A 13,618-nucleotide genomic window follows, 5' to 3' on the forward strand; every position below is an offset into this window, starting at 1 on the left:
TTTTTTTTATTATAGATTTACTATAACGAATAGAGACAGAATATCAGCTTAAAATCCAGGAAAAGCACATGGTACAAAGGTTATAAATTGATCTGCGTTTCCAATGAGTAAAATAAATATTTGATCCCCAAGCAAAACATGACTTAGTACTTGGTGGAGAAACCCTTGTTGGTATCCAATTAGTTCACTACCAGGTTTGCATACATCTCAGAAGGGATTTTGGTCCACTATTCTTTACAGATTGTCTCTAAATACTTAAGGTCTCTTGTCTGTTCCATAAATTTTCTATAGTAATATGGTCTGGCGACGGTCTAGGCCACTCCATAACCTTAATGTGCTTCTTCTTGAGCCACTCCTTTATTGCCTTGGTGGTATTTCTGGTCATTGACATGATGGAAGACCCATCCACGACCCATCTTCAGGAGGTTCACACCCAAAATTTTACAATACATGGCCCATCCATTGGCTTCTTAATGCAGCAAAGTCAGCCTGTACCTTTACCAGAGAAACAGCCGCAAGTTATGATGTTTCCACCTCCGTGTATAACTGTAGTATAGGTGTTCGTGGCATCATACTGCATCCTGCAAACACGGCAAGTGGAGTTGATGCCAAATAGTTCAATTTGACCGTAGCAATCTCTCACAATCTTTCTCTGTTCATTGGCGAACTTCAGACAGGCCTGTACATGTGCATTGCTGAGGAGGGGACCTTGTAAGCACTTAAGGATTTCAATCCATTGTGGCTTACTGTGTTACCAATGGTTTGTTTGGTGACTGATCTCAAGGCAGTTGCAACTACATTCACGAGCTCCGCCAGTTCTGGCCTGATCCCTCACTTTTCTCATGAATATCTTTACACCATGAGGCGAAATCTTGCATGGAGCTCCAGATCAAGGGGTGATTGATGGTTATTTTGTATTTCTTCCCTTTGCTTTAGTGGGCAAACTTACAAAATCTACAGGGGATTAAATAATCATTTCCCCCACTGTATCTCTTTCACACATTCATACATACCTTTGGTATAGTAACATTGGCTTGCAGACCCTTTATTTTGACATTGTCAGGTTTGACTGTCAGGTCAGTCTGTCCATGGGGTGTGTGCAAAGATCCATCAGCTTTAGAGATTTTATGCTCTGGCTTTCCAGTACTCTGCAAAACACAGTTGCTTACATGAAAAAAAAACACTATCAACCCCATTTGCCTTTGGCACAAAAAACTAATTTACACAAATGTCTGTGTATCTATGTTTACTCACAGACTCTGGCACGGTGGATTTGCTGATCTGATAAGCTTCGTTCAGCACTTTGCTATGGAGGTCATCTAGGATGGATGCTGGATGGCGGATACTTGCAAAATGCACCATGGACTCAATGTATCTACAGTAAAGCGGTACATTTTGTTTACATATCGCTAAAGTAGGGAATAAAATATAATAGGGAACGCTGATATTTAGTGACCTAAAGTAGTATAACACAGCAATTTGTCAACACCAAGAATTTAAAAACCTCTTCTGTACCTTAAAATGTAACGGAATTGCCTTACCTTTGACTATTACAGTGCTAACACACCATGGAAAGTCTTACAACATGAACACACAGTCTCGTATTCGTACTACTACTAAAAATTCGCGATTTGCCCTCTGACAAGACAGATTTGAGAATTTAACTGGGCAGAGATATAAAATTAATTAAAATATATTTATAGGTTGCTAATGAAATACTGACCGGTCTAAAGCCTCAGCCACTAAAGGAGTCAGCACCACATTGACTGCTCCTTTAACTTCTACAATAGCAGTGGTCTTGGTCTGGGCAAGGGGTTGATCCATAGTCCAGTCTTCTGTATTTGTGTCCTCATCTGTGTTTTCCATAGCCCGCTTGTCAAGGGGAGTGTAAGGAGTGCTAGACACACACAAACACACACGATGGAATATGGGCTACAAAAGGAGCATTTAATACAAGCATCAGTAAACTGTAGCACCTGGTTCATATTACCTGTTTAAATCTCCCATGAGCTGAACACCTCTGTCTAACAGAGAGTTAGCAGACAGACCAGCTTTCACCATCTGCAGGAGAAAAACACAAAATCACCATTAGCCATTCATATGTGAAACATTACATTTAATACAAACGCTAGCAAATGCAGTCACCAACCTTAAAGGATGGAATAGACAACTGATCAAAGGATGCAGAACTTTCTTCACTAGTGGGTGTGTCCAGATCAAGAGGGCGATGTAGGGATGACTTTGATGTTCTCTTATTGGTTGGTTGTTTTACAGACCAGTTTGAAACATGATAATGAGCCAGATAATTATAATAGCATGCCATTAGATGGGGCTGAGTTGTTAAGAGGCCCGACTCCGGTCTCTCTGTTTCCATAGAACCCTCTTCCTCCAACCCAAGGGCAGAGACAAAAGATGCCTGAGAGGTGTGGCTAGGCAAGAGAGGGGGGCGGGGTTCTGCCACTGACAGGGATCCTTCTACACTGTGATATATTGAGGTACGGCTGTGTTCGATATGAAGCTGACCTTGCTGTCTCCGTCTTCGTTTCCTTCCTGGGTACGTGCCTGGCCCCTCATCACTACTGATTGGATCGAAGTCCTCATTTGCACTGAAGTAAGCCTCGCTGTCTGCAACAGACATGGAAGAGTCTACTGAACGGTACTGATGGAATGTGCTGGAATCTGCTGAAGGCGTAAAAGGGAAAGAGCCGTAGCTACGCCGCTGCCGTGGTGAGTCCAAAACATTCTCATCACTCCGGGAGACCTCGCTGCTAAACTGTACTCCCGCAGGCGGAGGAGGCTTCTCTGTAAAGACAGCAGCAGACAGACTCTTGGTGCTGCCGAGGCGAGCTGACTGAACTGACGACTGCCGCTTAAGCGGTGACCGGAGAGGCGATCGCAGTGGTGGGACTTCAGGCACAGGCCCATCAGTCATCACAGTCCTTAATCTACATGTACACAGAGGTACAGTTTAAAATACGCAAGAATGGGCCATTTAAAACCATTGAAAACTTTTAGGGGTCAACTGTAGATAAAATAATAGTGTAGGGTCTCTCTTTACATTTAGAAGCTGATGGTATTTAACTATCTTGTTTAATTTAATTTACTCCATGTGTATGTGTGTGTCAGACTCACTCTGCACAGGGAGAAGGGCTTTCTCTTTCGCCTGCCAATAGTGGCAGGGCAGCGCTTGAAGAGGAATTTTCTTCTGAGGAAGAGGCAGAGCTATGAGAACGTTGAGGCACTTGTAGACTTAACTGTTGGCTACGTCTCTCCAACTCAGTCAGTGGAGCAGGAGAGCACACATCCCTGCGCACGCCAACAGCTTTAGCTGTTGAAGAAACATGAAACCATACCACACAATCACCGTTTATGTCAAGACATCGCAAACTCGTTGCGATTCAACTCTGTAAGTAAATAAATAAATAAATAAAATGTAAAAACATGAGGCAGGTGTGTGTGAGAAGATCCAGCTTAAGGTAGCTAACATACTATCCGGAAGTTTAGGTGTCTCCTTTGTGATTATCCACTCCCCAGGCTGTAACAATGATTGACCATAGCTCATATCAGTCTCAGAACTGCCATTAGAAAAAGCAGAGCTTGACGAAGGGGTGATTTCTTCCAATCGGAAAAAGTCCAGATTACGACTTGATCCGCCAAAAAAACGACAACCACCCAAACAGCCACATCTGTTCCTGCTTCGCTTATATTTCTCCTCTGGCCATAAGAACCACAGCCTGAATGACAAACATATATTCATATTTAATGCAAACATTAACATTACACTCAGCACTCATGCAACATATCTACTGAATAATTGATAAAGCACCTTTTAGTTTGCATGTCATGGAGCTCCAGGAAGTGTCTCTGCACCTCATATTTGATTGGATGGTCAGCAGCCAAGGCCACATCAGCAGTGATGAGGTTAAAAGTCACAGAACCAGCCTCAAGCCAATTGGATCGTCGCAGAATGGGCGGAGGCAGGCCTAACCTCCCCGCTTCTTGCTGCTCAATGAACTGAGTAATAACAACATCCTGAAGAACAGCGCTGATGCCCTCCCCTACTGCAGATGTGTGCAGGTTACAGTTCGCCAACCTCAGTGCACCCAACTGGAAAAAAACACAAAGACATTAATATTTACCTCAACAGTCACTTATATGAGTCCTGCCTTAAAAAGTTTTGGTTTTAGACTCAAGTGTTCATTCAGCAATACGGATGTGAACAGCATTTACGTGCAATATGCACAATGTAATATAAATCTAGATTATTATTATGGTCAGTGGATTAACCTTGATATTAGCTGCACAGCCATGTTCGACAATAAAAACCTGGGCTCCATCCACCGACAGCCGAGTCATGGTATACTTCAAATCTTCAGATGTTCGGCAAGGGCCAGGCAAGGCTGCATACTACACAAAAACAACGCAAATACTTAAGTGGTTTATATACCAACACACAGAACACTCTGCATGGTCCACCAAATTATATCAGGTATGGGAGATGTTCTGATGTTCTACCTTAGCATCACAGGTTCTTTGGTCCACTCCGTGCTGACAGGTGACAGAGGGTTTAGGCTGCTCCAGCTGGAACTCACGGGACACCACATGAAAGACAAACGTCTCCCCCCATTCCAGCAGGGTGGCACACTGAAATGTGTAGTGTTAAAAAAAAAAAAAAAAAAAAAAAGTGTACACATTCATTCATTCTATTTCATGCATATTAATTCTGGCTGAACATATTTACCAATTTCTTTTTAAAACACAACGCACCTGAGGCACAGTGACTTTGCCTGTAAGAGCCCCGGCCTGTACGTCAATGAGCCAGGCATACTCAAGTGTGTCACTGCCTGCTGGTAACCCTTCAGCTGAAAACATTGCATGGGCTCTCATCTGCAGACCCGAGAGACTCAGATGCCCATCACACAACACTCCATCAACAGCAGGACGCTACAAAATTGAAAAGAGCCAAAGGGTCAGGAATTATGATTTTTTTTTTAAAAAGAATGCACAGTAAATTAGGGGCATGTCCACTTCACCAAGGTGACACCCATCTAACCTGGTAGCTGTCACTGACAAACACATGAAGCGGAGAAAGTATGAGCTGCAACAGGGTTTCCTTGTAGCCCTTCTTCATCTCAAAACACAGACGCTCCAGATACCCTGTTGGACCGTCCAGACTGTCACTGTTGCAATGCTGTCATGCAAAAGACAAATATTCATTACTACACAAAAAGACACAGTAATCATAAAGGAATAATCATGGCACAATCTCAAAAATTAAATTTTGTAGTAGCGTGCAGGTCTTTCACTGACCGTAGGCAACCTCCCATGGATCTTGTGGAGGTTAATGAGCACAGTAATGTCCCAGGGACGTTGCGAGAGAGGATTGGGTGTGTCTTTGTGGCAGCTCTCCACCAGACCCACTCCAGTCCAGCCAGATGAGGAGGAGCAAGAGCTTAGTACAGGGCTGGACAGAGACTCCTCAAAGTCTGTGTACATGTCATCTTCACCAAAATAATTCTCCTACAGTGTTACATAGAGTATTTCAGATCGCACACAAAATCTGTTCAATACAACCAATTTTACTACAGCATTATATTATAGAAAATGTCAGTATGCACCTAGTACTAGTGGGTGTTCTAGAAAGAAAAAAAGCCCATTCGCACCTTGATGGACAGCAGCGCTCTGAGCAGAGGACCATATAGGATGATGTGGGAGTCAGGGCTGAGTTCCATCTCTACATGCAGCCGGTCTGGTGGCAGCAGGCTGGGGTCAGGTGGGACACGAGGGGGAGGAACACATGGGGAATGCTGTGGAGGGCGCAAGGCCGACAGTATCGACTCCTCCATCTCTGAAACTGTATGCAAAAATAATAATGATAAGTCATTGTTTTACAATATAAGTTATTTTATTATCACCTTTGATAAGACTGGACTGATTACCAAATTATATGGAATATTTGCAGAGGATTAAAACTTAAGAAAGTAAACTAAAAGGCTTTTGAAAATGCAACCATGCAACTCAGCACCTGCAAGCATTCCGTGTGAAAGTGATTTACTATCTTGAAATATAAATCAACTTACAGGACCGCATGAGTTGCTCATCAGACCTCTGTGGGTAGATGGGATGCCAGGTGTAGTCTATAACGAGCAAGAAATTTGGCACACTCCAGCAGTCCACCCATCCAGCCCTAAGCGGAAACAAAATTTAGAAACTCTCACTAATGAAACAATGAGTGGAAAAGAAAAAGGACAAAAAGGAGAGAATTTTTATACTTGGGTTGGGTCATGTTTCTCCAGCGAGCTTTGTTGTTTTTAGGAGCCCACTGGGCCTCAGTTGGCTGGCCAATGTCTGGCGATGCCTTAGTCTGTTGATAGTCTTTCGCTAGAGTGAGTAAAGGATATCGACTGGGGTGGCAGTCAGGCAAACAAAGCCGCATATCTGTGTCTTCTGCCTGAGGGAACAAAATTAAGGACGATTGGCATTTTTGGAGTGTTCTTTTTGATCAACAAAAACAAAAATCTTCATAAGCAATAATAGGCTTATGAAAACATGCCTATACTCACTCGCAAACAGAAACGTGTGTTACAGGTGGCAGGAACAAATTCGTGAAAAGGTAAAGTGAAGTCAATGTTCAGCGTTTCTCCACAGGCAGCGAGATACACTGGAGACATTAAGCGAGAAAGGACCTCAAAAGGTGAGTAAGGGAATTAGAGCTTCATCTGACATGTTGGTTAATCCATAATAATCATTAAGTCCTAATCCTGAAACACTGCTGCTCATTACCAGGTGAAGGATAATTGAGTGTGTTAGAAACTTCCATAAATGCAAGGGTCCCTTATTTATTCAGCTAAAGCCTTTTCACACTTCAACATGTCAGAGCTCCTAAACCACTACCGTAACAGGTCTTCCTCACCATTTTCCTGCTGTTTGGTAGAACAGTCAATCCAGTTGTGCTGATTAGCAGCCCATATCATCTCAAACTGGTGAAAAAGCATTTTGAACTTCCAGGAATAAGGAACAAATGAGTAGATATCTGGCTCACTATCACTGGCCCAATCTTGGATCAGATCTGTACACAACAAAACAAATTCATAAATAAGCTGCAGTTGAACATACTAATAAAAATAAAAATGAGAACGAGTTAGCATATTCATGTGCTTGCTAGCTGGTAAAAGGATAATAAAAATATGTTTACCAGAAAAGAAGTTCTTCTGAGCATAGATGAAATGATAAGTGGCTTTGTACACCTCGATCTCACACTGCCATGACTGAGGCATATTCCACACACGTGGGTAACTGGCAATCACATGGAACTGAACAGGTGGGAAAATAAAATAAATACACTTTTTTTCTCTCTCTCCCTTACACACGCAAGCAAGAACAATTCTACTGCAAACTCACAGCAAGCATCTCAGCTTCCAGCAGTGTCCTGTACTGCATGCTGCTGGTGGTGTCCACATGCAGTAACTGACCTTTAACTGTGGGAGAATAACCTGAGAGAGAGAAAGAAAGGAGAAGAATTGATTAAAATTATAAATACAATACAGTCCGGATCTATTTAATCAAAAGATTGCAGGGGATAACTGGCTAGACATACAGCTATAAATTAGACAGATTTACCATTTTCGCCTACAGTCATAGGTATGTTAACCTCCAAATATGAACCTGCACCGACGTTCACATGAATGGCATTTGTCTCCTGCACAAACAAACAAGATTAATTAACAGAATGTGATCTTCTCTGACAGGGGAAAAACACCTCAAAGAAGGAGAAATCGTACTCTGTTCTTGGTGAACAGTAGGTCGATAGTTGCATCTGCTATGATGTTCATGCGGAGTTCAAAGGCCAGGATTTGTCTGGGTTTCCCCGGTGTGGGAACATCACTCACTTTCATTGGCTGATAGTCTGCTGGCAGGAAGAACTTCCAAAGGCTATCCCTGTGGAGAAACAACCAAAGAGAATATTCATGAAATACAACGCTAACACAAGAATTTACTTGTGCAAATGCATATGTAAATTCATATAAATTACAAACCTTTGTCTGTCAGCCCATGGTCCGTAGTTAAAGTCTGTTCCTTTTCCACACACTATATCTAAGCCCCAGCAAGGAGGAAGATCCTGCAGCTTAGTGCCCTCAGAGGAGACATCTGCATCCCCATTCTCCAGATCTTCAGGGACTAGACCTACTCACAAGATGCAGATTTAAATTATGCCCAGAAAAAATTGCATCTACATACTATCTAATTATTCTGTATTTGGAAAGCTAAAAGCAGTCATTGAGTGTAGCCTGTTAAACACTGGGCAAAAACATCTGAATAAAAAGCAATAAATTATTTTATTTTAAACAACACACAAACCTGGTTGATCTTGGTAGTAGTAAATGTCCACATCATTTGACTGCATTACTACAAATCCCTCTCCCATAAGTCTTGGGGGCCTGGAAAAAAACAACATGATAGTTTAATGCTCATTAGTCCATTATTATGTTGAACTTTAGGTCTAAATAAATGACATTAAAACACATGATTATCTCTGTGTTAAATCTAATAGTCTTAAGTAACAAATTTAACCAATGGCAATTTAAAATTAGGTGTAAATAAAGAGCTAGGCTGTAAAAAAAAAAAAAAAAAAAAAAAAGCTAAATGTTTCCTTCTTACCTAATGACAAATTTAAACACAGTGTTCTTTACAAATATATATGACAACACCAAACTAGCATTATCCCTCATGTTTACCACAGACGATAAATAGCATTACTGGAGAACATCATCTGTGCACTACAAATACAGGATTTTTATGAACCTGCACAGCTATCTGGTCTAAAAGAAGAACTTACTCGTCATTCTGTCGGCCAAGATATCGGGGGTTAGGCACCAGCATCACACGCACGTTTTCCAGAGAACCCTTTACCATGTGCATGAACTGATCCAAATGACTGCTGGGAGGCTTGGTGGTATACGTCAGGAAGGCATCGTCAAAGCTCATGCACAGGGTCTGAGGAAGGTGAAGATTTCCAAATGCCACCCGACCCTGACAGATTAAAGAAAAGTGAGTGTTGCTTATAAAATACTGGGTTAGGCACGCACAAAATATTGGCTTTGCTTTTTATATAAATTGATGATTTTTACTTTTTCTGATAGCAAATTAACAAACAAATCCATAATTATACATACTTGTATAAATGAATGGCTAAACAAATGCCTCTGGTCTTTAAACTGAGTGTTTTTTTTTTTTTCTCTTAAGGCATAAAACAAAGCAATACAAGCACAATTATGTCTAGTCTATTGATTTTTTTTTTATTGCTTGGGTCTTTATCCTGTACATTTTCAGAATACAAAAATGGTACTGCTGTTGTATTTGCTCCAAACTAATATTTTTTAAAACACCAAGAATGGTAAAAATTAAACCCTATGTTGATGTACCGGGACTCTGCGCTGCAAACTCTATACCAGCTCCCCCTGAATGCATAAATATTTTCAATAATGCATAACCAGCAACATGAGAGACATTTTTAAACCTGGCCCATTTACAGACAATTAAAACAATACTTGTTGTGTATAAAAGGGCTTAAATAATGCGTGTGTTTACTCGCAGGGCATTTATATTAAATCAGCTGCAGAATGTAATTTAAATATGCTAAATGTGTCCTAAATGTATATTAATAACAAAGAAATGTGTGGTAAAATTGTTGTACTCACTGTACTGATGTTGACTTTTATGACGGGTATGAGGGACCTCCATGATGAAGATGGGTCTTGAGATTCTGCTTTGATGTTAACACTATTTTGTACAAAAAAAGTACAAAATATATGGTGCAAGTCAGACTAAAATTAGGTTTCGCACCAAAACTGATGTAATCATACGACAAGTTTCGGTTGCATCTGTAAGCATGTCCATGTTATTCGGCCTAATTATGGTTTTGGTCACAAGTAAGCTGTTCTGCGTTTTGGCCCAGATGCCATAACTGGCAGCAGTTGCAAGTGGACAGGTGCTCCTGACATCATTGTAGAAAAATTTATAATTTTACACTCAAGCCGGAAACTTCCTCAGACAGCCCGTAGCTACTATCTCAATGTGTGTCTATCCAGTTATGTCACCTACACTGGTGGAGTAAGGGAGGATCTAGACGTCTAGAGATCTCTACCTGCAACTCTATAACTCATGAAAATTCGCTGCTGTGTATATGGAACGCTGAATACATCACTTGCTGAAATGTTTACATTGTACATTTTTATAAACACACTTTATAGGCAAGACTGTTACACACAGTTATGGGTTAGTTATGGTGAAAGTAATATAAACACTATAGTTATGGTGCCAATTATGGTTATGGCCTGAATTATGGTTGATCTCTAGATGAGAGTTATAGGCCTTCATAAAAATGCTTAATTTTTTTTTTACCACATATAGAGCACACAGTAATGTATGTTAAAAAGTTTAAGTCAACTAAATGTATGACAGGGAAAAGAAAGGCAATCAGACCACCACGTAAATCAAATGAATATCTGCAACCATTTATTACTTCAGCTGGAAGTTGGGAGAATGGGGGAGATTACCTGTCAAGCGTTTTATTTCTCTCCTCTCTGTCTTTCTCCCCATCTCGCCGTGGTGAAATGAGAGTGGGCTCCAAGCCAAATATATCCTGCAGCCTTGCGTACACATCTGTGCGGTTATACTGGTGAAACTCAAAGCCATTAACAGTCACGTACAGCCGTGTCTCAGCCTTCGGGTCTTCAGGAAAGGAAAAGAAAAAAAAAATGAGCAAAACCACTGATCACTTCACATCATTTAAACCAACATGACTATCTGTGGTCACACAACCATTTTTTAAGCCTTCAATCCTCTGCAGTGTTGTTCATTGTTAAGGAAAAAAAAAACTCACCAAATCTATTCAATAAAATAATACACAACATTGTTGAAGCTTTGTTTGAAATACTACAAAAAAAATGTGTCATGCTGGTTCTTGCCTTACCATGCTGTTTCTGTTTGGGGTTATACATCTTCCACCAACGAAATATAAGGAAGCCATCTTGAATTCTGGAAAAAACAAATTTGTAAAAATAAATAAATAATAATAATAAATAAACCAGAAAAATGTAACCTTACATACAAACATATCATCTATAATCATTGTGAGAATTACCTAATTGACATGTCTTTATTAATGAAGTACACGTCCCGGAACATGACCTTCCCGGAGAGGACCGAAAACGAGAACGAACCTGCAAGTACAAATTATACTTCATTAAATACATCAAAACATATCTTGTCTTTAGCTATTCTTACATAGACAAATCCAATAACTGACCGATGTGTATATATCCATTTTTGTGAAATCGATTGATGATAAGGGTGAGAATGAGTCCGATGTTACGGGAGTTGTAGTATGTCAAATATATAATCCATCCACAGGACAGAATCGTGGCTGCGAAAGCAAAACAGAAAGATGGTTATAATATATGGGTATTTTATGAGGTGATTTGCATGGGCAGAGAATATAGAGGAACTTTATTTTTAGTATCAAACTCACCCACAAGAAGCCACACTAGGGTGGAATTGCGTTGGGTGAGGTAATCATCCAATTCATTGAAACTCGGAACCAGACTGCTGTTCTGTTTGCCGTCCATGGTTAGAGGATGCTGCAGATGAAACCATTACCATTAATCATCATCATCATCATCATCAGTCTGTGTTTCACATGGTCTTCCCATGTTTGTGCGAATCTCTGGTTTCCTTCAATCACCCAAAAATGTGCAAGATTAAATAAGAAGAATAAATGCCCAGAGGTGAAAATGAGTATGTGAGGGTGTGTGTCATTCCTATCTCATACCCTAAAATGGATTTTAGATTCACTGGGGCCTGTAAATAACTAAAACTACTGTACCATGCTATAGAGGTTATACACTCTGTGCTTCAGTGAGTGTATGAACCCTGGTTCATCTCTGGTGTTTTTATGAGCTAGTTCATAGTTTTCTCAAATTACCCAACCCTATTATATATAACGGCTAAAAAACCTCGCTATAATACAGAATATACATGCGGCAATACATAGGTTTTGGCAATTTTTAAACAATATCTTTTTTTTTTTTTTTTTCAAATAAGAGTTTGACATATGATCAATCACAATATCTCCCACATCACTAAGGGCCAATCTGATGCCATGTAACAGTGCTGTAAATGGTAGAAACCTGTGTCTCTGCAAATCTATTGAGACATTCTAAGGACAATGTGCAGCTGCTCGTTCACCTCTACGCAAGGCATGATTTTCAGGTTGACTTGCCCTAATTAAACAGTTTGTTTTGCCTTCTATGTGACAACAAACACCCATGGTGTTGGGTAAAAGATGAGGAAGCAGATGCAAGAAAGTGTTGCAAGTTCTTAGACATGTGATTTCTAAGAGATCGATTGTGGTAAGACGTCAGCATTGTCAAATTAAGGCTGGGCTACGTATATATTCCAAACACCCTAATCCAAATCAGGTATTTACATAGACGTGTAATATGGACATGTAAACAAATTCCTTTGACGTCTAAGACGCTTTAGCACTTTCTAATCTACGTCTCTGTTTTGTCAATTCTGCCTTTTGGCAATCCAAACTCTTATGACAGATAATTTTTTTTTTACTTACAATTTTCTTTTTTTTATTGTAGTCCCTTATTTTATCTTTAGACACTTTTTGCAGGTAAGTTAGCCTAAGTAAAATTTAACAATTCACTGCCTCCTAATGTTACTGTGCTTACCAGATTTTAACCAACAAATGTATTTAGTAGTAGTGAAAGAAAAACATGTGGCTAATGATTATGGACGGTCGATAAAGTAAAGCATATTTATAGTATTTTTTCAAAGTGTTGTTAACATTTGAAAAAGTAACAAATGGTGGTGTCCATGCTTCACTCTTTCGCACCTGCATGTGTACGCCTGGGAGATACAAGTAGACACATGTCTTGAGATATTAAAGAAAAGACACAGTTTGCATTCCAGACATGTTTAGCTGCCCTAAAAAAAGGTTATCTGTGTAAGTGGACAACAGATACTTTATAACATTTGTACTTTGTAGTTTATAATGCTAGATTTTAAATTAATCAAAAGAATAACCACAAAAAAAGTCTTAATTAAAGGGTATATTTCCATAAGGGGCATCAATTTATCTACAGAGCTCTCCAAATTTAGTGCAGAAAAAAAAAAGGAAAAATTATTCAGCTGTGTCTTGGACAGCTGTGTGTCTGTGCAACATTAGTTCATGCATGAGAGAGCGATCTTACATCAATTTGCATCTGGGGTCGGTTAAAGACGCCATGATCGAGTTCTGGCTTTGCAATGACAAACTAATAAGGATTTATTATATAACACAATATAAAGCCTGTTCCTGTTGAATGCGCATGAGAGAGCATCATGACTGACACAAAAGAAGGAAGGTTTAACTATGAGGCACGGCATTCAGCACCGTTCATCAAACAACAAAACAAAAGGGTTGAAAGAAAGATGATTTAGGGACAAAATTACACATGCGCAGCTGACTAAAACACGGCTTCAAACTAACAGCAGGACTGAAACAAATGTGCTCATGCTCCAGTGTTTGTAAATGTACTGAGGAATAACACTGTTTTTTAACAAACAA

At 40.0% G+C, this 13,618-nt stretch overlaps 1 protein-coding gene across 11 annotated transcripts in view; it reads right to left on the reverse strand.

Annotated features, from left to right (window-relative positions):
* The window catches only part of kiaa1109 (KIAA1109 ortholog), a 49,746-nt gene that overhangs the window by 35,076 nt on the left and 1,052 nt on the right, over positions 1 to 13,618 (reverse strand). For all 11 annotated transcript variants that reach the window (XM_053502756.1, XM_053502764.1, XM_053502763.1 and 8 more), the window contains exons 2-32: positions 11,531 to 11,639; positions 11,309 to 11,425; positions 11,144 to 11,222; positions 10,973 to 11,037; positions 10,557 to 10,731; positions 9,699 to 9,780; positions 8,837 to 9,030; positions 8,359 to 8,438; positions 8,037 to 8,184; positions 7,782 to 7,938; positions 7,621 to 7,699; positions 7,402 to 7,493; positions 7,196 to 7,313; positions 6,914 to 7,069; positions 6,564 to 6,661; positions 6,273 to 6,451; positions 6,081 to 6,187; positions 5,664 to 5,854; positions 5,311 to 5,520; positions 5,054 to 5,191; positions 4,768 to 4,944; positions 4,516 to 4,644; positions 4,288 to 4,407; positions 3,827 to 4,107; positions 3,490 to 3,734; positions 3,133 to 3,328; positions 2,150 to 2,945; positions 1,991 to 2,061; positions 1,724 to 1,897; positions 1,255 to 1,375; positions 1,014 to 1,148 (exon numbers count right to left, since the gene is read on the reverse strand). In XM_053502756.1, coding sequence (XP_053358731.1) covers positions 1,014 to 1,148; positions 1,255 to 1,375; positions 1,724 to 1,897; positions 1,991 to 2,061; positions 2,150 to 2,945; positions 3,133 to 3,328; positions 3,490 to 3,734; positions 3,827 to 4,107; positions 4,288 to 4,407; positions 4,516 to 4,644; positions 4,768 to 4,944; positions 5,054 to 5,191; positions 5,311 to 5,520; positions 5,664 to 5,854; positions 6,081 to 6,187; positions 6,273 to 6,451; positions 6,564 to 6,661; positions 6,914 to 7,069; positions 7,196 to 7,313; positions 7,402 to 7,493; positions 7,621 to 7,699; positions 7,782 to 7,938; positions 8,037 to 8,184; positions 8,359 to 8,438; positions 8,837 to 9,030; positions 9,699 to 9,780; positions 10,557 to 10,731; positions 10,973 to 11,037; positions 11,144 to 11,222; positions 11,309 to 11,425; positions 11,531 to 11,627 — 5,007 coding nt within the window. In that variant the 5' untranslated portion in view covers positions 11,628 to 11,639. The remainder of the gene's footprint in view (positions 1 to 1,013; positions 1,149 to 1,254; positions 1,376 to 1,723; positions 1,898 to 1,990; positions 2,062 to 2,149; positions 2,946 to 3,132; positions 3,329 to 3,489; positions 3,735 to 3,826; positions 4,108 to 4,287; positions 4,408 to 4,515; positions 4,645 to 4,767; positions 4,945 to 5,053; positions 5,192 to 5,310; positions 5,521 to 5,663; positions 5,855 to 6,080; positions 6,188 to 6,272; positions 6,452 to 6,563; positions 6,662 to 6,913; positions 7,070 to 7,195; positions 7,314 to 7,401; positions 7,494 to 7,620; positions 7,700 to 7,781; positions 7,939 to 8,036; positions 8,185 to 8,358; positions 8,439 to 8,836; positions 9,031 to 9,698; positions 9,781 to 10,556; positions 10,732 to 10,972; positions 11,038 to 11,143; positions 11,223 to 11,308; positions 11,426 to 11,530; positions 11,640 to 13,618) is intronic.

This window comes from Clarias gariepinus, chromosome 8, assembly GCF_024256425.1.
Source record: "Clarias gariepinus isolate MV-2021 ecotype Netherlands chromosome 8, CGAR_prim_01v2, whole genome shotgun sequence".
NCBI lineage: Eukaryota > Metazoa > Chordata > Actinopteri > Siluriformes > Clariidae > Clarias > Clarias gariepinus.